Source organism: Ceratotherium simum, chromosome 17, assembly GCF_057802395.1.
Source record: "Ceratotherium simum simum isolate JZ-2026a chromosome 17, ASM5780239v1, whole genome shotgun sequence".
NCBI lineage: Eukaryota > Metazoa > Chordata > Mammalia > Perissodactyla > Rhinocerotidae > Ceratotherium > Ceratotherium simum.
The window spans coordinates 28,851,959-28,878,214 of record NC_141916.1 but is presented as its reverse complement, the minus strand read 5'-3'; the positions used below and the strand labels follow the sequence as shown (position 1 = coordinate 28,878,214).

The 26,256-nt window shown below is 36.9% G+C and overlaps 1 protein-coding gene across 1 annotated transcript in view; it reads right to left on the bottom strand.

Moving 5' to 3' along the window:
- CPNE8 (copine 8) overlaps positions 1–26,256 on the bottom strand; it is a 204,262-nt gene that overhangs the window by 123,517 nt on the left and 54,489 nt on the right. The window contains exons 5-6 of the mRNA XM_004441153.3: positions 22,632–22,671; positions 8,373–8,449 (exon numbers count right to left, since the gene is read on the bottom strand). Of these exons, the coding sequence (XP_004441210.1) occupies positions 8,373–8,449; positions 22,632–22,671 (117 nt within the window). The remainder of the gene's footprint in view (positions 1–8,372; positions 8,450–22,631; positions 22,672–26,256) is intronic.

The following is a 26,256-nucleotide window of genomic DNA, read 5'->3' as shown; positions in this document are numbered from 1 at the left end:
AATGTTTACACTACTTTAGTAGTGATACTAAAACACACTATCTATTAAGTGTGCAATAGCATTACGTCTGAAAAAACAATGTACATATCTTAAATAAAGCATACTTGATTGCTAAAAAATGCTAACCATCATCGGAGCCTTCAGTGTGTCATAATCTTTTTGCTAGTAGAGGGTCTTGCTTCGATGGTGATGGCTGCTGACTGATCAGGGTGGCGGTTGCTGAAGGTTGGGGTGGCTGTGAAGTTTCTTAAAATAAGACAATAACGTCTGTTGCATTGATTGAGTCTTCCTTTCACAAAGCATTTCTCTGTAGCATGCAATGCTATTTGACAGCATTTAACCTACAGAAGAACTTCTTTAAAAATTGGAGTCAGTCCTCTCAAACCCTGCCGCTGCTTCATGAACTCAGTTTACGTAATATTCTAAATCCTTTCTTGTCATTTCAACAATCTTCACAGCATCTTCACCAGGAGTAGATTCCATCTCAAGAAACCACTTTTTTTGCTCATCCATAAGGAGCGACTCCTCATCTGTTCACGTTTTATCAGGAGATTGCAGCAATTCAGTCACATCTTCAGGCTTCACGTCTAATTCCAGTTCTCTTGCTATTTCCAGCACATCTGCAGTTACTTTCTCCACTGAAGTCTTGAACCCCTTAAAGTCATCTGTGAGGGCTGACATCAACTTCTTCCAAACTCCTGTTAATGTTGATATTTTGACTTCTTCCCCTGAATCACGAATGTTCTTAATGGCATACAGAATGGTGACTCCTGTCCAGAAGGTTTTCAATTTACTTTGCCTAGATCCATGAGAGGATGGAGTGATTCCATCAGAAGAATCACCATCTACGGAAGCTATAGCCGTTGGAAATGTACTTCTTAAATAATAAGACTTGAAAGTTGAACTTACTCCTTGATCCATGGGCTGCAGAATGGATGCTGCATTAGCAGGCATGAAAACAACATTAATCTCGCTGTACATCTCTATCAAAGCTCTTGGACGACTAGGTGCATTGTCAATGAGCAGTAAGAGTTTGAAAGGAATCTATTTTCTGAGCAGTAGCTCTGAACAGTGGGCTTAACATATTCAGTAAACCATGCTGTAAACAGATGTGCTGTCATCCAGGCTTTGTTGTTCCATTTATAGAGCACAGGCAGAGTAGATTTAGCATAATTCTTAAGGGCCCTAGGATTTTCAGAATGGTAAATGCGCATTAACTTAAAGTCATCAGCTGCATTAGCCCCTAACAAGAGTCAGCCTGTCCTTAGAATCTCTGAAGCCAGGCACTGACTTCTCCTCTCTAGCTATGAAAGTCCTAGATGGTATCTCCTTCCAATATAAGGCTGTTTGTCTACATTGAAAATCTGTTGTTTAGTGTAGCCGCCTTCATTACTTATCTTAGCCAGATCTGGATACCTTGCTGCAGCTTCTACATCAGCACTTGCTGCTTCACCTTGCACTTTTATGCTAGGGAGATGGCTTCTTTCTTTAAACCTCATGAACCAACCTCTGCCAGCTTCAAACTTTTCTTCTGCAACTTCCTCACCTCTCTCAGCCTTCATAGAATTGAAGAGAGTTAGAGCCTTGTTTTGGAATAGGCTTTGGCTTAAAGGAATATTGTAGCTGGTTTGATCTTCTATTCAGACCACTAAAACCTTCTCCATATCAGCAATAAGGCTGTTTTGCCTTCTTATCATTTGTGTGTTCACTGGAGTAGCACTTTTAATTTCCTTTAAGAACTTTTACTTTGCATTCACAATTTGGCTAATTGTTTGGCGCAAGAGGCCTAGCTTTCAGCCTATCTCAGCTTTCGACATGCCTTCCCCACTAAGCTTAATCATTTCTAGCTTTTGATTTAAAGTGAGAGATGTGCCGACTCTTCCTTTCACTTGAACGCTTAGAGAATATTGTAGGGTTATTAATTAGTCTAACTTCAATATTGTTGTGTCAGGGAACAGGGAGGCCCAAGGAGAGGGAGAGAGATGGGGAACAGCCTGTCAGTGGAGCAGTTGAACACACACATTTATATATTAAGTTCGCCAACTTGCATGGGTGTGGTTCACGGCAGCCCAAAACAATTACAATAGCAACATCAAAGATCACTGATCATAGTTCACCGTAACAAACATCATAATACTGGAAAAGTTTGAAATATTGCAAGAATTATCAAAATGTGACACAGAGACACAAAGTAAGCAAATGCTATTGGAACCATGGCACCAATAAATAGACTTTCTCTACACAGGGCTGCCACAAACCTTCAATTTGTAAAAATACAATATCTGCAAAGCACAATAAAACGAGGTACACTTGGAAAACCCAACCTAATGAAAAGCACAAATTTAACTCACTTCCCCAATTTGATTGTTTAGCTCTACACTGAAAATAGACAAAATAGTTTTTAATATTTATATTTGGTTTATACTTATTTTAAATAAATGTAATCAAGTTTGGTTGAAAATTGCCCTTTATGTAAGCTTGCCGAACTCCTAGCTAAACAATTCTCCAAGGAAAATAAAGACAAAAAAACAGACAGAAAGACAGGAACGAAGGATGGGAGTGAGGGAGGAAAGGGGGGAGGGAGGATATTATTAGGTGATTTGATTTAAGAGGTCTTTCCTACAATATATTGGCTACATTTAATAACAACACGATATTAAAAACCACCATTTGAGTGTTTATTAACTTCCAGTATTCTCCATGACAATTATATAAAGTATTGCTATTTCTTACAGCGACTCTTTTAAAAGTGTATTATTCATATGTTTCAGGGGAGGAAACTGGAGCTAAGGAATTTAAAGCAATTTGCTCAAATGATACACCTAATAAATTATGAAACCAGGTCTGACTGCCCCGGAAGCCCATGTACTATCAACTCCACTACGTGGCTATTTACTTATCTCCAGACTAAATTCTTCATAACAAATGTGACCCACAGAGATAAAAATACAATATAGATGTGTAAATTTTGTAATATTATATTACAAGTTAGTAGCAGAGATGAGACTAAAAACGTCATCTTCTGATTCCCAGCTCAACATTCTTTCTAATAAAATAAACCGGAGAGTATAACAACATCAATCTAATTTTCAGGGAAGTTAATAAAGTCAAGACAACTTTGAAGGTCAAAATTTCCCCCACAGTTGACGATATTTTCACATGCGAAAAGCTGTCCAATAAAGACGTGCTGCTTTATTGCAAGTTTGTATGTTTCTCACCTTCAAGACTAACTGTTCTCCTATCCCTCCTGCTCCTCCTCTCCCTTCTCCCACTGACTCGTGATCTCTACATGCGCTCACAGCCACAACAGAGCTTTCAGGATAAGGCCACATTTGAGTTAGATCTTTAAGCCAAGGCTTTAAGGCTCTGCCTCAAGCCCTATTCTTCCATTTTGGTCTTCTGCCTTCTTCCCAAGCTTCCTTTCTACTTTGTTCCTCTTCCCATATTTCCCCATGTTCTCTTGGACTTCGGCACCCATTGGGCTGGATCCCTGAACCCTATGTCAGAGTTGGGATTCCTGTGTCCATCAGACAACTGCAAGCTGGTCTTCCAGTTACCATCTGCCTCTGAGTTCCTGTCCCTATACTCTTCACACCTGTCGGGACACTCACTAATACCTCTTGGATCCCTCCCTTTATCCTCTCACACTACTGACTGCCTAGATCACAAGCTGCTATAGCCAGCCTACAGAGAACATAATCTTTCCCCTTACCCAAAGCAGCTGCTAGTTCAGTTACCCCTGGAGTTCCCGCTCCTCCCCATAGTAACAATCTTCTTTCTAATCACAACCAGTCCCTGCCTTCTTGCCCCATCCTTTCATACAGAACCAGTCAGGCCTGGATGAGAGTAACGGGAACAAACAGGTCTATTACTTGATGAATATAATAAATACTTTCCTCCCAGAGGAAAGAATGGCAATCTTTCTTAAACTGGTGCTGATTCTAGCATTTTGGAAGGCTTTGCTGAATCCATCACTGAGATCCCTAAAGATAGAATAAGACTCTCTGACAGCATCATGCAGAAAATTGGATACAATCTCACAGCATGAGAAAACACACTGCTGAGTGAGTATAATGCTAAATAATAATGAGAGAATCTAAAGAGAGGAGCCGATGAGTCATAGGAAGACACAGTAAATGCTGCAGACAAATTAAGTAGCACGAGACTCATTTTAGGAGGGTTAGGGAAAAGACCAAAGTGTAAGATGGAATTAAGATATGAGAAATGTGTTTGTTCAAAACTTGAATCCAACAGAACAGACTGTTGGAAATTGTGAAAATCTTGAGCTGCTATTAAAAAGTAAACAAAATTCTTGATCATCAGTTTCAAAAAATTTCACCTAAGTTCCTACAAAATATTTTAAAAAGAATTTTTATTCTCATAATAAAATGAGAAAATCTATTTTTTAAAAGTGACAATAACTGAAGTACAGAAAATAAAAAGACTTGAGTTTAAATTTAAATTCTGATTATTTAATAGGGCATGAACCTATATACAAGAAACCATTTTTCCTTTGTAATAAACATAATTTAGTTTTTAAAGGCTTGATTAATAATAAATAATTTAAAGCTCTAGTATCTTCGCTTTAAATATCTGAATTTTATAGATATCATCATTTTTAAAAGACCACCTCTGAGGCCTTTAAGAAGAAATTATTCTGAATACCTCAACGGAAAATAATTTAAACAAGGCCATTTAAAGGGAAGAAAACAAGGGAATATTTTTGAATAATTTAGAGTATAAATGGGAAACTAATTGGAAAATAAATCTCTAATCTAAAACAAATTGACAAATAAGCATTAAATCACTTGGACGATGCTATTTAAGATAAAGAACATTTGGGACACAGAAAGACTTCTTAAATTCAAGATGAGTCAATTTTGTTAATTACAGGTGCATTATCTGCCTCAGGAGATGTCCTGTGTGGCAATTTTGAGGCCTATAGCCGTCCAGATAGGGAAAATCTCCTGACTGCTTAACAAGATTGCCAAAAGTGGCTGCAGCAGGAGAGTGTACAAATTCTATTTCTAGCTGCAGCCATGAGAAACAGACCATGAAAAACAGTAGGATGTTTACTGACCATCCTGCAATGTTATCTTTAACTAGATAGCTAAGCCCTGGCCAGGGCAGGTTCACAAGGGAGGAGAGGGGCAGGGGGAGGTAAAAAGGACTATGAGCTATGGATGTAAGAGCTACATTGTTAAATACATATTATTTCCCCAATGCGAACTTCTTCATCATTTCTGCCATGCTTTCACATATTCCACTATTTTTACATATTATGTGATAAAACTTGGAACCTTTAGAATTTGTGTTTGTCATCAAGCTTCCTGTCAAAGAAGAAAACACTTTCCTGACCTTGCATCATCTACAATATTCTCCCTGGCTCCAACCTTTCTTCCAAAGCCATTCCCTCCTCCACTGAAATGTCACATATCTTCCAATCTTCCCATCTCTCCCCACCATCTGTCCATTAGATTGGTTCAAAACATCAAGTACATGGAAAAGGATGTCACTGGGCCACGGTTAGCAGGGATGAGTGTGGAATCGGAAAGCATCCACAGAGTGCCCAGCTGCTATAAAGGACTATTTCAACATTATGGGCAGAGAAAGATTCCATGCAAACAGTATTTCACTCCCTTCCTCAACCCAATTATGCCTTTTCAAAGAAAGAGTATGAATGGTTTTGATTGCTTCTCATTTGAGGGTGAGGTAAGGGGGTAAAATGCCATTTGAATAGAAGCTGCATCTTCTCTCAAAGCACTTGAACTTCCAAGAGCTTAAGACAGCATCCTTAGCCCAGTGGACCTGGTTCTTCAATCCACCTACTACTCCCTTTCCTCTAGACACATGCCTTCCATAGCTAGAGTTTTTAATGAAAGCCAATATTTTCTCAAGCAAGAGGGTGGGTGACCACAAAGTGGTTTTTTTCCAATCCAGCGTTCACCTGGGTTGGAGTAACTGCTCTGGTGAGAGCACATGAATATATTACTGGATGCTTTGATGAATAAATGCAAAATATCCTTCCACTAGCAAGCTAACTGCTTTCAGTTTTACTGTCCTGTTTTTTTTTATTAATCTCCTATTTGAGTTCCCTTTCATCTCTTTCCTTTGTTCTCTTAATCTCAAGTATTCAGTTTAATTCCTTCATGTAATAAGCCACCATTCTGCAATTCTTACAGTTTTCTTCTTTGTTTCTTTCTTTTGTAACCAATCTCTTTGTTACATCCAAGCCCTACATTTCATTACCCATTTAGAACTAACACTTGCTTAGCTAAACTTACTTAGAAAAATAAAAAAATCTCTCACTGCTCAAACAATAAGCCCACCTCTAAACCCTTTTCTTAATGTTTATTTGCCTGAAAAGATTGCCCAATAACATCAATGGCTGAATAAAAGATTAGTTACATATACTTTAAAAAATTGAATGAATTGTACCTTTTTCAATAACAAAGATATAATATCAACACTTTTAATAAACTTGCGTAAATTACAAAATATCCTATAGATGTAGCAAAACGTGTAGCTACAATATCTCCACGTTGTCTGAAGAGGTTTCCAACGCTTTGCCTCATTTATGCTACCCCATCCTCAGCAGGAGCTAAGAAAAATCTAAAGGGCATTGCATCCTTTCTGATTATGTAAAATGATCATGACTCAACTGCTAGCAAATACTACCAACATTTACATATTCTGCCAATCATTACTCTAGGTATCTTCACCCTTTAGCATGAATTTGTTTTCGTTGGTCTTGTCTAGTGAGAACTGCTGAATCAGCTGAACAAGGACCACATCTTACACTATATTCTATTTACCACATACCCCAACCAATATAATATCAACTTTTTGACATGTCTCCAGACTAATATAACGGTGATTTTCCACTGGGAAAAATTTTCTGCAATTTAAGAGTTTTCTGAAATAAGAGTTATGACTTCCTTTCATGGAGAAAATAACATCAGAGAAAAATTTCCAATAAAATTATCAATTTAAAAATGAGTGCCAGTTCCATAAAAATCTCTATTCTGTTGCCCTGAAATAAAAATACTATATTTTAACTGTTTTTCTTTTCTCTCAAAGAATATCAAAGGCATCCTTAAGGTGGCATTGTATATATTATTGATTCTTTTTTCAGCAAAAAAAAAGGGTAGATTTAGTGATCTTCCAAAAATCCTCGTGGGCCTAAGTCACTAGACTAGAAAATGCAGTGAGAATTATATACACTTAATAAAATATTTATATTTGCTATACAAATTACTTATTAAAGTGAGCATAAATACATTTGACTCATAAACTTCCAAACTCTATACTAATGTGAAAACAAATTACACAAGAAAAGAAAGGTAGTTGATATGAAAAGTTTTCAAACAGACATTCGGTAATAATTTTCTGTGATAATCAAGTTAAATCAAAGAAGTTAGAATGCATAGACTTATTAGCCTAAGAAGTTTGTGCATAGCACTGAACACATTAAGTATAAAGTTCAGTTTTACATAGTTAAAGTAAGAATGATGTCTCAGTCATTTCAAGTGTTTGATGTCAAAGGTGAATAGATTTGTGGAGTTTTGACATTTATTTTGTGAGTCTGAGATTCTTAAAAGACTGGTGAAGACACAGACTTCGATATTCCCCAAACCTTTAGACATTGTGGTTCGCTCTGCAAATGCCTTAGTATTTTTCCTAGATCTTTTGATTTTTATAAACAGTAAATATAACAGATTATATTTGAATCCAAATATAATCAAGATTAAGATGGGGGAAGAAGGACGACAAGGAGAGGAAAAGGTCAGGGGAAATGTCTAGAGTTTGTTTTCCACCCTATTTGGAACTGGAGAAAACAGGATCATCCCATGCAATTGATCTGAAAATGAAACATGAGCTCAGGAATTGAAGACGAAGGTGAAAGCTATAATTCTTCACGACTGCCTTCTCTTAATATTTACACACTTACTGCCTTCCTTACAGACAAATTTTGTAGTAAAACTTACTATTAAAATCTCAATCACTAAATATACATTTATTAAACGTATGGTATAAAAGGGGGTGCTACATATAGTCCCTGGCCCAAAGGAGTAAAACCTTTTGCAAAAAGTACTAAATCTAAGACTTACTAGCACAACCAAAAGGAAAACAACACATTTTCTTATTTAAATCTGCTACTTTCATTTTGCGAACATTTTGTAGCAGGGCATATGACAGCTAACATATAAATTATCCTTTACAAACATGTCAAAATTATTTGCTGGAAGAAAAAACCCAAATAAGATTTTAAAACCCACTTTTGGTCTACAACCATGTATTCATCAATTCGAAACTGCCAAAATAGACACTGAAGAGTTAACATTTCATTGTCTGAATCAAAAAATACTTACACTATTGGCTTTTCCAGGCGACTTCCCTGTGAACCAACAATCTCCCCCAATGTACAAAACACTTGTCCCAGAAAGTCCTAAAATAGACAAAAGGATTAAAGCTCATAAGTTCCCAAACTGTCTTTTCACTATATATTTTGTACATTATATTTGCATTGTTTTCATTGCTGAAATACTGAATTCCCTAATTTCCAATAATAAATAAAATAAGCTCAATATGCATTAATATTAGCATGTGATTTTCCCCTAAGTTTCCACAGCCCTTTATCTTTTTAATAACAGAGCAGGCTTGTTATTCTGAGTATTTAGACATTGCATTTATTTTCTTTTTTAAATTAAAATGAAAATGGAAAAAAGTTCCAGGATTTGAATGCACAATTGACTTGAGTTTGGACGTCTCTGAAACTGCTAAGCTTTTGGCTGAAGAGGCAAATCGTGACAGCACAGAGCAGAGGTGGCTAAAAATACCAGCGATACTTACAGAGAGGTCATGTGATGTCATGGCTACAACTGGGGTCCAGAGCCACACTGCCCATGTCTACTGCAGTACCACCACTGACTACCTGTGACTGTGGGCAATTAATTAAGCTCTCCAGTTTCCTCATCTGTAATATGTATTAGTCCCCCACACAGTGCTGTTTTGAGAGTTTGATGAGTTATTGCATGAGTTAATATTAGCACATATTAAGTGCCTAAAAATGTGTTAAGTATAATACATTATAAAGTTCATTAACATACAAGTAGATGAATCTTATTTTCAAGACTCAGAATAACCTTGAAAAATGAGAAGTCTGTTATTAATACTTCATTTCACATAGAAAGAAACTAATCATCTAGGAAGTTGACTTTTCCATGTTTTAGGCAGTGAGTAAATAGCAGAATCAGGACCAACCCAGATGTTCTGATTCTAGATTGATATGCTGCCCAAGAATTTAAAGACCATAAATACAATGCAACTTCACATGCCAATAAAATAAGGGCTTCAACATCATCTGGATATGCGGGTCAAGAAAATATGGAGGTGTTTCAGGGAGAGACACATTCTCTAGTTTAGCCTGTATGTGACTCCAATCTGTCCTACAGGAGGTGGGAGATCTTCCTAAATTGTACAGTCAACTGGCCCAGGAGAAGCCCTAAGAAGGATGGACAGAGAAATGACAGCAAACAAAATGTTGCTTTAGATTTTACTAAATAAAATTTTAAAATGCCTAACAAATCACAAAAGTAAAAACTATGTGGTTCAGTGAAAAAAAAGGGGAAGGAGACAGTGCTCTAAGTCTCATGAGGGAAAAAAGTACCACTGTAGACTAGGATAGTCAGGGAAATATTTTCCCAAAGGAAGTAAGCCTTGAGAGCCAGGTAGGAATCAGATCATGGAGAGAAGAGAGCTGGACATTCTAGTCGAAAGGGAGCAGAATTTGCCACCCCGAAATACGCTTCTTTGACTTAGGGATTATTTTAGGCTGATTATTTTTAAGAAACAGGAGAAGCTCTGAAAACCGAGTTAGAAGTTACCCTTTCGTAAGAGATACTTACATTTATAAAGGAAATCTCCATTTGTAAGGGTGTCTCCCTCCTGTACTAGAAACTGGAGGATGATTCTAAATCTCTAGAAACTCTTATCACCGGAGAAGGCAGAGACTTAATCCGCCTAACAACCATACCCTCCTTTACTATGCTTTGCTTCAAAATCTCCCACTACTGGCTCCCTATCCTCCAATATCTTCTTTTGTGTTTAGCTGGAGATGGTACTTAAGGTGATGGTTTGGGCCATTTTGGAGAGTTACTTAGGTTTCCTTGGTATCTCCCATGCAAACAGTAGGCATATATGTTATTAAGCTTCTGTTTGTTTTTCCCCTGATAGTCTATCTTTTTTATTACAGGAGGGTCTCAGCCAAAAACCTAGACGGGTAGAGGGAAAATTATTTTTCCTCCTCTGCATAGTCCTAGAGAACAGATCAGAGTTACAGGCAAGAATGTAATGAAAAAAGAGCAGGCCTCAAGTAAAGGGCAGAAATGAAGATGAAGAGCCAAGACTGTGGAAGGCCCTCTTGGCTAGGCAAAAAAGTTGCCTCAGGATAATCACAAGGAACCGGAAGTGTAACCACGGGCCCTCCAGGACCAGTTCAACTCACTCATCTTATCAACAGAGTAATTAAGAGTGGTTTTTTAGGAACTGAGACCCCTTGTCCAGTTCAGGCCTGTTGAGACCACCAACTCATCAACTGGGCCTGAGCAAATGCTCGACAAGTGACCTTTCTGACGTCAAGGAGCTAAAAACTCCACCCTCAGATCATGGTAATGCTGCCGTTTGGTGAACATGTGTCCTATGAAGAGGCACGAAGCTGGACTACACTTGCGCAGATCATTAATTACCTCACTTCTCCTTACCCCCAATTATCTATCTCCATACTTCCGACCGCCCTGCCCTTCATCCCACAAACTGTGCACCAAACCCTGGATGGGGGAGGCAGATCTGAGAGCATACGCTCCTGTCTCCTTGCAGATCAATCTCACAAAATAAAGCTACATTTCTTCTCCCAAAAGCTGATGCTGTAATAATTGGCTTTATTTTATGTGCATTGGGTAGGAAAACTGCATTTGTACGGTAACAAAAGCCTTCAGCAATGCAGGGACACCATTAGAATAGCACATTCAGAAGATTACTCAGGCACCAGTTTGTAGAATAGACTGAGAAGTGAGGAAATAACGTGGCAGCCACATCAATCAGAAGGTGATAGTAGTTAATAAGAAGCCAAGTGTTAAAGCCCAAACTAAAGTTGTAGCAAACAGTAGGGAACAGTGCAGAGAAAAGTGACAGGATTTGGTGTAAACTGTACTTGCATATGGTGGAGTGCGGGGTGGTGGGGAGAGGAAGAGTGAGAAAGACAGAAGATAATTCTGCATCTGGAACTTGGTGGCTGACAGAACGACAATACCTTTACAAAATTGCAAATCATTTTAAATTTTGCTTCCAAGTAGGTAAAAAAGTACTTAAGGTAAAGCCTTGACATATTTAAATGAAATATCCTTAATAATAACATGTCTTTCCCAACTTCAAAACAGACTTTACAAGTATGTTTATGAGTTAAAAAGCCTAAATTTCTCTAAGTCTCATGGCAGAAAATTAGCGCTGAATACCGAAGATTTGGAATATCTCATTGCTCTTCTGAGTCAGCAGCAAAAACTCATATGAGGGATTCTAGAACTCTTTTCTAGAAGAAATAAGGATACGGATATTGATGGGCAGCTGCACCTGCTACATATTAAATCTATTTGGCCAATGGAGTTACAAGTCTCAGTAAAAGCTGTTCTGTGCTATAACTACTCAAGAAAACAAAACAGAAGTATTGAGCATATCCATATTAGGATAGACACATATCAACAAACAGAGAACACACAAATATCAACATTCCAGACCAAAAAGAAATTAAAATAATAAAATCAATAAAATGTGCAACAAAAAGATATGCTGTGAATCTATACACGTTATCTCTACAGTAATTGCACACTTCGTCCCTAAATATTCATGGCATTTACGTAGTTATTACACGTCTGCTATGTTTGTGAATTCCCTATCAAGCAATGCATTCACTACTCACAATGCAAAAATCAGCACATAATATTTGTCAACTACTGCCTGTGTTGGAAAGCTCTACTGAATCCATTTTTCAGTCATCTCAAGGTTCACATTTCCTATGCATTTTACACAATAGTAGTAGTATAATTAGTGTCCTTTAATGGATATTTTTAGATATTTTGGTCTGTGGTTAGATAAAGACAGAAATAAAAACTAGCTATAACATGAACTGCTTTATTGTTTCTTATTACGGTGCTGTATTCCTGCTGATGAGTCTTTATAATTAGGTCATAATAGAATTTCCAGTAATAATTCCAGGCACCTTGCCACAACTCTTAACACACACATAGACCAAATCTAGTTTAGAGTGGCTGGTAGTAAAGAAATGCTTCAATTTATTCAATCATATTAACTATTGAGCTTTCCCAAAGCTGACCATGGGATCAATAAATAGTTGTCAAATGAGTAATTATTACTTTATAATCTAAATAATACACAGATAGAACTTAGTTTTGAAATATGTTCAAATGGACATAAACCGTATTGTTAGTACATAGGATGCATTCTACCACTCTTTAAAAGTATCCAAATATTACCCTTAATCCAATGTGCTGGTACTAAAGCTGAAAGACCTAGCAGTGAGAAGTGGAAGAGAAGAAAAAAGCAGAGAGCATAGCAAGACAAAGAATTATAACAATAATATGAGTTTCACATTGCATAAGTAGTTAAAAAAACTTAGCAAATCAGAGGGAGTGTTTGGATTATTCTCATAACAATCTAAATCTAGTTTTATTACTAGCACAACACAGCTCAAAATCCAAGGAAACACTGCCATACCATCAGATTCCAGCTGATTATTATACAAACACATTTAGATTTCTCTTCTCTTCCTTGTTCATATTCAGGGGAATGTCTACTTTAACTGTATGCATGAACATAATATTCTAATTTATTTAAAATTATTACTTTATTATTTCTTTTGTACCAATTTTTACTGATCAATTCCATCCATCTACATTTTATATTATGTAGCTAGCTACTTATCTGTATTCATGAAAATTACATTAACGCTATATGTGCTTTAATAATTCCACATATATAAAAAGGTAATTTACCAAGTGGTTTTGTTTGTTGGTTTGCTTGCTTGATGCTAGGTACCAGTATTAATGATTCCTATATATTCTTTTTAAAAGATCTTTTACATACATACATACATACATGCATATATACATACCCTTATTTATTTAGCAAAGCAATATAACATACTCCTTAAGAGTGAGAATCATGAGGGTCTATACCGCCTGTGCTTATATTCTGGCTGAACCATTTGCTAATGTCTCTATGCCTCAGTATCCTAATCTATAAAATGGACATAATAAATAATATCTACATATTAAATTGTTGAGAGAACTAAATAAGGTCATATATGCAAAGCACTTAATAAGATAATGTATGCAAAGCACTTAGAACAGATATTTGGAACATGGTAAGTGTCTAATAAATATATGCCTCCCCTCTCCTTCCTACTTCCCTGGAGTTAAAAGGATATTACTACATACTCAAAACTTACCACTTGCCACTAGATTCCAATACTGGAGATACTACAATTATGTGAATAAATTATATATTTTCTTTTCCAAAACCACTTTACATGCATGGTCAATACAAATGTTCATTTCAAGTGTCATTAGAAAATCCAAATGTGTCCTATACACTAACTTATCTTACAGTCATGTGCCACATAATGACGTTTCAGTCATTTCAACATTGTTTTAGTCAATGACAGACCGCATATACGATGGTGGTCCCATAAGATTATAATGGAGCTGAAAAATTTCTATTGCCTAGAGACATTGTAGCCACCCTATCGTGGTAGTGCAAGGCGTTACTCACGTGTTTGTGATGATGCTAGTGTAAACAAACCTATTGTGCTACCAGACGTATAAAAGTATAGTGCAATTATGTGCAATACATAATACTTGATAATGATAATAAATGACTATGTTACTGGTTTATGTATTTACTGTACTATACTTTGTATCGTTATTTTACAGTGTACTCTTTCTACTTGTAAAAAAAAAAATTTACTGCCAAACAGTATGCCGTGTTACTCTGGCAGCAGCCTCATACATCTTGTGTTTACCATGTATCTTGATTGCATCATTTCCTCTTGTGCTTGATTTAAGTACACTCTATGATGTTCACACAATAACAATATCACCTAAGGACACATTTCTCAGAATATATTCCCGTTGTTAAGTGACGCATGACTGTAGTATACATATAAACACATATAAATAAAAGAATGACATTTTTAAAACAATGGTATAATGAAACAAGAGGCATAAGTGAAATTTCTGATTTCTATACTGTAACAACGCTAATCAATGCATGTAGTTTATCATTAGCATCATCATAAACAATCTCATAAGCATTCAATGGTGCAGCATCTTTCTTCTAAAAGGTCTACAAAGAAAATCTTTAAATGGCTTTCTTGTCGTATAAAGTGATCAATGAGTATCTGAAATATAATATCTCTAATTAATAGATAATTTAAGAGACATTAAATGCGCTTACTGATAGCTAAGTTTTCATAAAGCACAGTAACTGGGTGCAGTCAACTGTTTAGGAGTTAATCATCCAATTTCTTGATAAGAGTGACAATATGCCTCCATTTATTGTTTTTACCCATCTTGTGATCATTTAACTGACTCTAAGCACATTCATGCTAAGCCAGTAAGAGCAAGAGAAAATAAGTGATACAAAACTTCTTGCTTTTATAACATTTTAATCACATGGAAAAAAACTGGTGAGGAAGTTTCTATTACCTGTGAAATTTTATTGTTGGCATTATCTACTAATATTCCATTGCTGGTACTCCCTGCTAATATTGCTGGCTTCCTTTGTATTTAATTAATTCATACTAATCACATCAACTATAAAGACTGAGGTGTGACTTAAGTTATATGATGCACTATATCCTAATACGGCAATCATTTATAATAATGGAATATGGTGCTTCTTTGTTCCAGTAACGACTCCTACTTTCTTAATGGTTGTTAGCACATCTATACGCTGTTTTGGGAATAAGACAAACTCAACATGAAACAACTGGATTCAATATTTTAGTAGAAACAATTTCTCACGTTTTGACACTATAATAATAAAACTCTTTTCCTTAAGCAAGGATTTGTCTTTTTAATGGATGGATAGATCTCACAAAGCAAAAATGCCAATCTTACTTCCAAGAGATTAATAAAAAGTTCTAAACTTAGACATCAGTAGTTAAAATACAAATACTATTTCAAAATTATTCTCTAAAGCTGAATTTATTTATTTCTTTTCCCCCAGCACAATTGTAGGTTTTCAAAGTATTTTTTTGCTTGCTAAGAGTCCAAATGAAAGCAGTTAAATAAGACACTGAATGAAAATTAAGCTTTTCAGCAAAGAGTGGGTAGTCAATGATCTAAATTAACCAATTTTTTAAAATTATCCACAAACATACATATTTAATACTTGCAAACCATACAATAAATAGATTTTAAAATAAAGCTATACTATTCACGAATATAATAAATCTATGGAAAATATTTACCTTCTGGAGGCACATCACTTTTTGTATAATACTAGTTCTTATCAGTAAAGAAGTGAGAAATGTAAGATGCTAACAGAAAATAAGTAAATATTCTACCTGCTAGTAAAAATCATGAGACAGTCAGCAGGCCAAATAATTAGAAAACTTACTAAATATTATTATTAAATAATATGAAATATATTATAACGTTATTAAGTAATAATATTAAATATGCCATAATAGTATTACACAATATCATTATTAAATACTAGGGCCTGAGTAAGAGCCAGTTTAACCTGCAAACAATCTCACCTAATATAACTTAATGAGTGCTGAAGATACTGTCATTAAACCTACCTCAGGCATTGTCTTTATCTCTGTCTCAAAGTCTAAGACAGATTCTGTAAGATCCTATTGAAAATGCAAATGGCAACACAATCCATTTATAGAGCATCAGTCATAAATACTTCAACTCAAATCTGCTTATAAGGCTCGCTCTCATCATCTAATGAGGACCAGGAAGCATGTAACATAGAAAAAGAAAATTATTATTGAAAAGGCACCAGAAGAAACACGGAGAGCTCTTTTACACAGAGAAGTCAGGCAAGGCCTCTCAGTAAGTGACAATTTAGTAGAAATCTGAATAATGTGAAGGAGACAAGCATGTGAATATTTGGGACAAAAGTACTCCAGGTAGGAGAAAAAGCAAAAACAAAGTCCCTGAGATAAGAACATATTTGGGTTGTTGAAGGAAAAGCAAGAGGGCCAGTGGGGCTAGAGCAGAATGAGCAAGGAAGAGAATGGAAGGAGAGGAGGGAGACAGGGGCCCCTGAAAGACTGTGAATTCCACAGTAAGTGTGGAGGGAAGCCATTGGAGGGTCTGAACTGGAAAGTGACATGTCCTGACCATCCTTTAAAGATAATAATTCTGGCTAATCTTCTTCTACCAGATTTCTAAATGCTGAAGTTCCCCCAAGGTTCTATCCTATTCTCTTCTCCATTTATACTTTTTTTAGTTGATTTTATTAAGTTCCAACTCTATAGGCTGATAGTTCCAAATCTCTCTCTCTAGTCTCCAGACATGGCCTAGTCAATATTTCCAGTTAGATGCCACCTGGGGTCTCAAACAACATACACCCGCCCTGACCAATGATTTCTCTACCCTCATCCCCACCACCTCAATCCCTTCCTCTCTAGTGTAACCCATTGCAACAAACTGGATCACCATTTATCCAGTTCCTCTCACCTAGGAGTCATTCTAACTTCTCTTATCTTTACCCCTGACATCCAACTCATCAGCAATCATATCACCAAATATATTCCAAATCCAACCACTTCTTTCCACTTCAAGAGCTACATTCACCAAATATTGTTCACCTAGCCAAATTACAGCAGCCTTATAACTGGTCTCTGTTGGTTCGCAACCATGGGAGTTTCCCAAGTAAAATCTGAAACTGGCCCCCATATATGGAGGGCAGGAAAAGACCAAAAAAAGAGGCAGAGCACTCCAGCTTGTCTTGGATGGCTGCAAGAATCGTAGATCTCCATCCCGTCTGCCAGAATCTTAAAAGTTTATATAAAGGCCGTAATAGGGTTCAGTCATATATACTGTCCAGATGGTCTCAACAACACATTACTCTCTCAATGTTGTGTCCTTGAAATGGCTCCAACTATTGGAAAAGTGAGCAGAACATACATTCCAAGGACAGGGGAGAGGGTGAGGAGCCTCTGATTGCCCGGGTCCAGTGCAAGGGTCAACCGGCAGTCGCATCCTCTCAATGACATCCTCCAACAGTCTCCTTAAGTCCTGTCTTGCTTCCCATTCTCTACTTCAGCTGTCAGTCATCATTTAAATATATCAATCAGATTACAGACCAAAAATCCAAACTTTTTTTTAACCATCATCTAGAAATCTCCGATCCACCTGAATCCTATGTACCTTTCCAAACTATTTCATTCCGCTCTCCTCATCATTCACAATATTCCATTTATAGTAGCTATCTTTCAGTCACACCAACATTCAAATTCTTTCCTGACTCAAGATCTTTGCACTGCCATTCCTTTTGCCTGGAATGCTCTTCCCCTAGATTTTCAATATTCCCTGCTTCTCTTTAATAAGTATACCCAGGGTGAGAACTGGTACAGAATCATGCTGCCTGGGTAGCAGAAACCTAAGCTTCTAGGTAACATGCTTCTTCAGTCACTCTCTCAGTATCAACATCTTATTAATATGAGTGCTATAAAGAGGTAAGTTATTTTAATCATTTATTTGCATTTGTTTTTATGAACAAATATACCCACTCCACCTCCCCAGCTCCAAAAGGTAAGCTGTTTTAGGACAAGGACCTTGTTTGCTTTATTCATTGCTATATTCCTCAGCACTAGAACAGCACCTGGAATATATTTACTGCTTGCCTGATTGTATGAATATACATTAGAATTCACTTCAGTTATACATGGGTTAAATTGGCTTTTATTCTAATGAAAGAATCTTGCCCCACTTATAAATCTATTCCTATGAGAAAATGCATTTCATGGTGCAAACAACTAACTTTCAAGTGAAATTTTCAAATACAACAGGTCTACAGGTAGAAGTTTATATATATGACATTTAGAAAATATAATAAAGAACATGCACAACTTCACTGAAGGCTGATGTTTTGTGGTCAAAATAACCCAATGAGCCACTAAGACATCTAAAACAAAAATTTTAGTGGGTACTTTCCAAGATCAACCAAATGGATAAATGTATTTTGGATTGGTGGATATGAAAATTTAGTACACAAAGTACAGTTTCAATGTCATCTGGTCCAGAACACCAAGCGGAACCCTAGATACACCAATTATGAGCCTTGTTATTAATCTTTTCATTAATGATTTGGCTGATGCAATTAAATTATGCAAATGAAAATATGCTATGTAGTTCTGCTAACGGCATTACGATGAGTGGGCTCAACAGTAACTCAGAGAACCAAATGCCAGATTTTGTTCACAGGCTCTAACATTTTGGGGGGATAATATTTTAGTAAAGTGATTTCCTTAGAGAAACATAAAATGGATAAATCCTCTAAAGAAATATTTAGAGGATTTATTTATGTCCCTGGATTCCATAAGTCAGCCTGGAGCACGATATTCCTCCACTAAAAACTTTTCCGCCACCAATAGAATCAAAGTTATACTGATCCACTGATCCTTTATCCACTCACCTCGTATTCATTTGCAAAGTTAGAAATCTAAGGTAGAGTTCTATATTATATCTCCATTTTCCCTAATAGTACAAAAAATTTAAGAATTTGACCCAAGATCCTTAACTACTAGAAACCAAATACAGTCATCCTGAAAGGGGTTTCTTTCAAAACTATCAGAAATGAGAATGAAAAAAAAAGATTTTATTATTGTTAACTCCAGGGATCTCTCCTGCTATCAAATTCCTTTTGTAAAAGATAAGTGCTGCATTCCACATGTAGGCCCAGGCACTTAGCATTCTTTCCTAAAAGGTTCCAGTTTTTATTTCACTTTGCAAAATTGGCAGGTAGACAACCATACTTTTAAAGAATCGTATCCTCAGGGAGTAGACCAAGCTTGTTTATTGGTACGTCTGATGTTCCAAATGCCTCCTGAATTCCTTTTGGGTTGAATGAATTACATACTCTTTTACCCAAAAGCTGTCCTTGGATGCTTTCAAGTAAGGGAGGGCTTTTGTCATTGTTAATTTCTACCAGAAATTCAAGGCAGTCATCTCTAACAATTCTTGTAACAATTTAAAAACACAATTCCTCCCTCTTTTGACACACTTTATCCACTTATAAGCTCAGGCACTTATTAACTAATTTGTGTTGCTTACTAAAAATATTTAAGATAGATGACACAGAAAGAAATGTAAAGCATACATTAAAATGTGAGATAATATAAGCCACAGGAACTATAGGCTATGCAATACTTTAAGAGAAAGGTGATGAGAATCTGAACTAAGGCAGTAACAGCAAGAAAGGAAAGAGAAATCATTCTTTGTTAAAATGAATAGGATTTGGTGACTCACTAGATGCAGCATGTGAGACGGAAAGAGGTTAACAATCGTTTTCTAAGTACACTATGTTGACGATAATTCTCAAGATAGATAATACAGGCAGAGAAGCAAAACTAGGATGGAAAAGACAATACATTTTAGATATTTTAGATATATTTGAGTTTCAGGCTTTTGCAGAATATCTACCAGTCAATATCTAACAAGCAGTTGGAAGCTTGGATTTGCTGTGGTGTATAGAGGGATAGATCCTAGGGAGTCATCAGGGTAAGGCGTGGAAATGGTTGAGTTCTCCCAAGGAGAGCTTATACAGTGAGATGAGATGGAAATAAAGCCCTGAGAAACACTAATATTAAGGGAAAAGAGGAGGATGAGAAACTAAAAAATGATAGCTAATGAGTAAACAGAGAGGCAGGAAAAGAAGCAAGGGAGAAGTTTCCATGGAAGTCAGGGGAGGTATTTCAAGAATAGTCAAGTGTGTCCAAAATAATAGAGAGGCCAAGTAACATAAAGAATGAAGGGGGAGTGGGCAGCCTGATGGCATAGTGGTTAAGTTCACACGCTCCACTTCGGCAGACTGGGGTTCACAGGTTTGGATCCCGGGGCATGGACCTACACACCGCTCATCAACCCATGCTGTGGCAGCATCCCATATAGAGGATATACAAAATAGAGGAAGATGGGCACAGATGTTAGCTCAGGGTCAATCTTCCTCAAGCAAAAAGGGGAAGATTGGCAACAGATGTTAACTCAGGGCCAGTCTTCCTCAGAAAAAAAAGAATGAAGAGAGGCCACTAAATTTTGATCTAACGTGTGTCAGAATAGTTTAAGCAGAAATGAAAACCAGAAAACAGTAACGTAAGTTGAAGAGAGAATGAAAAGGAAGTTAGGATAGAAACCCAGGATGTTCTGTAAAAAAGTATGGTGAGGAGAAGATAGTAAAAGAGACATCATGAGGGTAAAGTAGAGTCAAGATAAGAATTTTTACCATGGGGGAGACATGAAAGTTTTCTTACAGAAAAAAAAAAAAGCCATTCTACAAAAGAAAAATATTTGACAAGATATGTATATTCACGGCTTCTACAAGACATACATCGTATAGTAATAGTCATTATCAACTATTAAGGAAGATATAGTTAATCATGTTTGAGCTACCTTCCTATCCCCTATGGTACTCTCTGCCCTGAACGCAAGGCAACTATGTTGCTAAGAACCATGTTACCACCTTCACACTCACCCTTAAAATATTCAACCCCTTAAGGTCCTTAACTGGCCAGTTATAATGCCCTCTGAAGAATAGCTTGAACTGAGAAACACAGAAATTATATTCGGGGAGAGTGGGCACTTGTAAGTCTACATCCAATCAGGGTTAGGGAGGTTATTTTTCCTATGTGCACAATGATGAATAAGCAGAGAAATTTGGTCTTCAGAGAGAAACAGAGGCTCAGAGAAAAGTCATAGTGCAAAGAAGACGTGGCCTCAGAGAGAAAGAAAAAAATGAAGAAAATAGCTGTCTCAGTCCCAATACACCATGGCTGTTTCTAGCTGCAGTTCCCAGAAGGGCAAGCTACATGTCACATTTACGAGATGCTCCTAAATCCCTGTAATAAACCACCTACGTGTGAGATAAGGGAATGCATTTTCTTTCCTTGCAACTAAATAATTTTGACTAGAAAATACAGTTCCTTTTTCGATTCTTCCAATGAAACTTGGAAAACTTTCAATACAAAGCTATGCAAATAAATTTTAAATCTCCAGCCACAACGCTATACTTCTTATCGTGAGGAGTACGGAGGGGGCATGGCAACCACAATGAACCTTACTTATGGGAAGGAATGAGCTTATTACAGCATTTTTTTCAATTCGTATAAAAATCAATCAGGCAGACTGTTCTTTGAATCTTTCTTCAAATGATTCTGCTCTATGCTTCACAACAAAAATAAATACCATACCTCCTTTAATGAAGGGAAGGAGTAGTAAATTATGATTTTTACCACCATACCCAGGCTTCCAGTTTCCCCAAATCAGTCTCTTAGCTTGGGATCATCCCTTATTTTCCCCCTCTTCTCTGAATAATGACATTCCCCCTCTGCAAACTACACTGGAAATCACATATATATGTATATATGATATATATATATATCAGTCTATTCTAGTTAATAGCCTACAACAATGGAAAAGTGGAAAATCTCGCCCTCCAGAGCCTCTGGGCATGGACATTAGTCCAGCTGGCCTCTCAACCCTGGCACAGCTGGGTTCTACATCTATGTACTCAGATTTCACTTGGAACCAGATTCCACTTGAAACTTCTTTCAGAATACTCTTTTCACCCCCATTCAGCCCTTCCTACTAGATCGGGCCTAATTCCAATCCCACAGGTCAATAAACAGGCTGATGGAACCACCAGCGCTCAGCCAGAGGATCTCACGCTCTTCCCTCTCTTCCCACCTCTTTACCTGCCTAGCTCTGCCACCCCTGCTGCTCCTGAACCTGGAACTTTCCCCAGGTAATGGCTGTTGCCTGGTGAGCAAAGCTCCCAAGAAAAGAGGAATGGAAAGATCAGGACCCCAAAAGAAAAAAAAGAGACTGTAAGTGACTTGAGGACAGACTTGATGTCTGTCTTGCTCATACTGTACCCTCAGAAATAGGCTTAGTGACTCGCATGAGAAGGTACTTGGAAAATATTGTTGAGCAAATGAACTACAAGGATAGCAGAATTGCAAATCACTCTGCCTACACCTAAGTACCACCTAAGTAAAGCCTCCCTAAAAGACACAGGTTCACTATTTCATCCTGCTTAACCTGATCCAACTTCAAACATTCCAGGGAACTGACAATATTTCTTTATAAAAAACAAAAATAAAAAATAAATAAATAGGATTAATCCATTTCACATACTGAAGGTGTCTTTCTTTTAATAAGCTCCTCCAAATGTTATTCTAGAGTCCTTTAAAAATGTTATTTTCTATGACAATTATTATATGAAAAGTAACGGACATATATTAATAAATCAACATAAATTATAAATCATATAATTTATACTATGCAATCATCATAAATAACATAAAAATATAAACTTACATGTTTGGACAAGTTGGGACTCTTTGAATCAACATCATACCTAAAAGATTAAAATACAAAATTCAAATTATTTCCATAAAATACAGCTAGGGAAAAATATCAGCATTTTCCAAAAAACATAAATAATATAAAAATGAATCAAAATTATATCAATGGGGAGAAAGACTTAGCAAATTTGAAAGTTTCTCATAATCTGTGGCCTACATGCCAATGGTAGAATTCACAATCCTTGGGTGCTTTTATTTCTACAACCTAAATATTAGTCCTAATATTTTCACAGTCATCAATTCTGCTGCTTAATAGAACAAGTTAATTATGAATCAGCAGTATCCTAATACAGTTCAAAATTCCCTAAAAACTGAAATTCCTCTTCTCTGGATGCCATTAAAAAATAAACAGGTGCTGGTAACAGGGTGTCATTTGCATACATCGTAATTCTTATTTAATATCTAAAATGCAATTGCTAACTTTGAAATTTGACTAAAATAGAGAGACATTCTTTTTCCCGAATCACAAGATTTGGGGAAACTGTATACTCATGGAAAGACAAATATATTCATATAGGACTATTATATGCCCTATTTTTGACCAGTTGGTTCTGGAAATAAAGGATTTCTTGGAGAAATCCTGGGAAAACATCACTATCACTTTAGCACCTCGTTTTAAAGAATTTGTAGAAATGGAAAGATTGCTAACAGTCAAAATAACCTCAATGTGCTGAATTGTTGAACAGGAAAATATTTGTGTTGGCTCCAGTCTCTCTCCCAAATCACATTCCTTTCACATTCCTTGTGCACGCACAGCTTCCTACCAGAAATTAACTGCCTTTTCCTTTACTGTTAATTAAAGTCATCCTTCTCACATAACAAGAATGTTTCCACAAAGAAACAAAGTATCTCAATCAATAATAGACAGGGAAACAGATGAGGTGCCCTGATGCTGGGCAGAGGTACTTACTCAATAGCAAAGAATGTTCACCACAAACTGGCTTTAAAATTGGATGATGCAAATACCTGCCTCAGAAGAACTACCAATTATTCTCCTTCACAGGAGGACATCAGGGCATTCTGATCACTCTCATCAGATGTAACCTAGAATTTTATATTAGCAAATTGCCAGCATCTACTGAAGACCTACAGATGTTAGTACAAAAAATATTTCTTATTCAATAAATTTTTCTTATTCAAGACAATTTTTGTAAGAGTCAGATCAAAATTAGTAACTGCAGCAATATCAAAAGTGAAACCTAACTATGCTGGCTCTTTCCCAAGAATCAGTCCTGGAAACTATTTTCTATAAAGTGTTTAGTGTGGACTGAAGAGAAATAACATGGTATGTTCAGTTCAGTTCAAAGAAGCAAACAGAAAAGAGTATATGTTTTCATCACAAAGAGTTTAAGTATTTTCAAACACAATCCTCTTTCATTGTCTTTAACAAAGCTTTTTTAATGTTATTATCTCAAAAGTAGGTAATTTACAGTATACCTCTGAAGGCTGCAGATAATATGTTGGATTATAATGCATTTGAAATTACCATGACTTGCCTTTTAATGGAACTTTCCTTCTAACTTTTCTTAACATATCAGGACTACTCTGGTCCTCACCCTAACAGGTCAGAACATAAACACTACATCTTAAATGGTTAAAATGTGTGTGCGTGTGTGTGTGTGTGTGTTATGAGTGTCATATTCTCCTTAAGGAAGAGAGAATACATTGCAAAGTAGGCAGCTCAGTAGTTTACCCCTAGGACGGCGCATCCCAGTGCCTAAATTTATGAAGGGCAATCTTGTAAACAACTTCATCCTGCTATTGAAGTCTTATTACTAGCGTACTAAATTGGCAGTAACTGATTTGAGTGGCTCCTAAGGATTATGTTTTCTATTAGAGGGTAACAGATGTTGACTGGAATTTTTCCTGTATTTCTGGAATTCCAGCTAAGGCCCAAATGTGAAAACGAAAGATGCTAAGTATCCCCTCACGCTGAGCTCAGAGCTGCCAATGAGTCAGTCTCGTCTCCTTAGGTTCAGACCCTTCTCCACAAAGTTACTCATAGAGTGACAGGCTATTCTCTGCCTCTTAGGGGGCAGGAGGAGGTTCTTTCCACTCCCCCCAGCCAAGTGAAGGGGAGCTCCAAAATCTGAGGTGCTTGTGAGAACGGGAGAACAGCATCTGGTTCCGCAGTCAGCTAAGAACCAGCCCTAGGTCCACCCTAGGGCTGCCAATGGAAGAGAAGGTCAGGAAACAGTCCTAGGAAGGGCCTTCTCAGAGCTGAGGAACAAGGAAGAACGTCCTTTTTAGTCCCTCCACGATGAGGAAGACAAGCAGGGTGCCTGACAGGTGTTCCCTGAGTCTGCTACCCTCTAAGGCCTAGATGTTTCAGGAGGTAGGAGACCCACATCTCTCTTCCCAGCTCCCCTGCCTTTCTGTTCTTCCTCCTCCCTTCTCTCCTGCAAGCAGCTGAGACAATGGCTCCAAGTGAGGGGAGAGGAAGTGAAGAGCTTTGGATTAAGTTTGTGATTCAAGTTTTAAAGTGCAGAGTATATAACGACTAACAAAATGAGATGGTTCTAATCAACAAAAGTGACTGAAAAGTCATGAAATTAGACCTTGACATTGTTAAGGGAGCCCTTAACCAATGGGGAAAACTGGAATTGACAGTGTTGGGACAAATTATTGGAAGAAATAAAGCAATTTATTTTCCCCTAAACTGTTGAGAGCCTTGGAAATTAGGTTGTTAATAACATTATACAGTTCATAATTATCACCATTTAATTTATCAAGAAGGAAAATAATTTACTAAGTAAGTCAAATCTAGACTTGAAGCTCCCTTGTTGGTGCTCTGGTCTAAATGGAAAAACAAGAGTGAAAGGGGTTATATTTCATTTTTCCTATTTCCTTGAGCAACATGGCTACCCACACTTCTTACTCAAAGACGTTTTTGTACAGCTGTTCTGTCAATAATAAAGTTTTCAACTGTGACAACAAAATGATTTGTGAAGTACTCATACTATTCCCAGTGTGATAATTATAACAAAACAAATACCAAAGTTTATGACTTTGTGATATATACATAGCATGATGACAGAGACTATGTCTCCTGAATGAATAAGTACACATCAGATCAAAAAGGCAGGAGAATTTTAAGACTTATAGCTGATAAACTAGTCTTAAAAATATATCTCATGGGGTCGGCCCAGTGGTGTAGTGGTTAAGTTTGTGTGCTCCGCCTTGGCGGCCCGGGGTTCGCAGGTTCGGATCCCGGCACGGACCTACGCACTGCTTATCAAGCCATGCTGTGGCGGGCGTCCCATATAAAGTAGAGGTAGATGGGCGTGGATCTTAGCCCAGGGCCAATCTACCTCTGCAAAAAGAGGAGGATTGGCAACAGATGTTAGCTCAGGGCTAATCTTCCTCACCAAAAGAAAAAAACCAAAACACACAAAACACAAGATATGCCTGTGTCTCAGGCATATCAGTAACATTTATCAGTAATAATAATAATTACTGCAGATTAATCAGAATTTACAGGAATTTGGGCCAGTGGTGCCAGGAATACATACTCATTTTCTCTCTCTCTCTCTCACTTGCTTTTTCTCTGACATTATAATTTTCCATCAGCTTTGAAG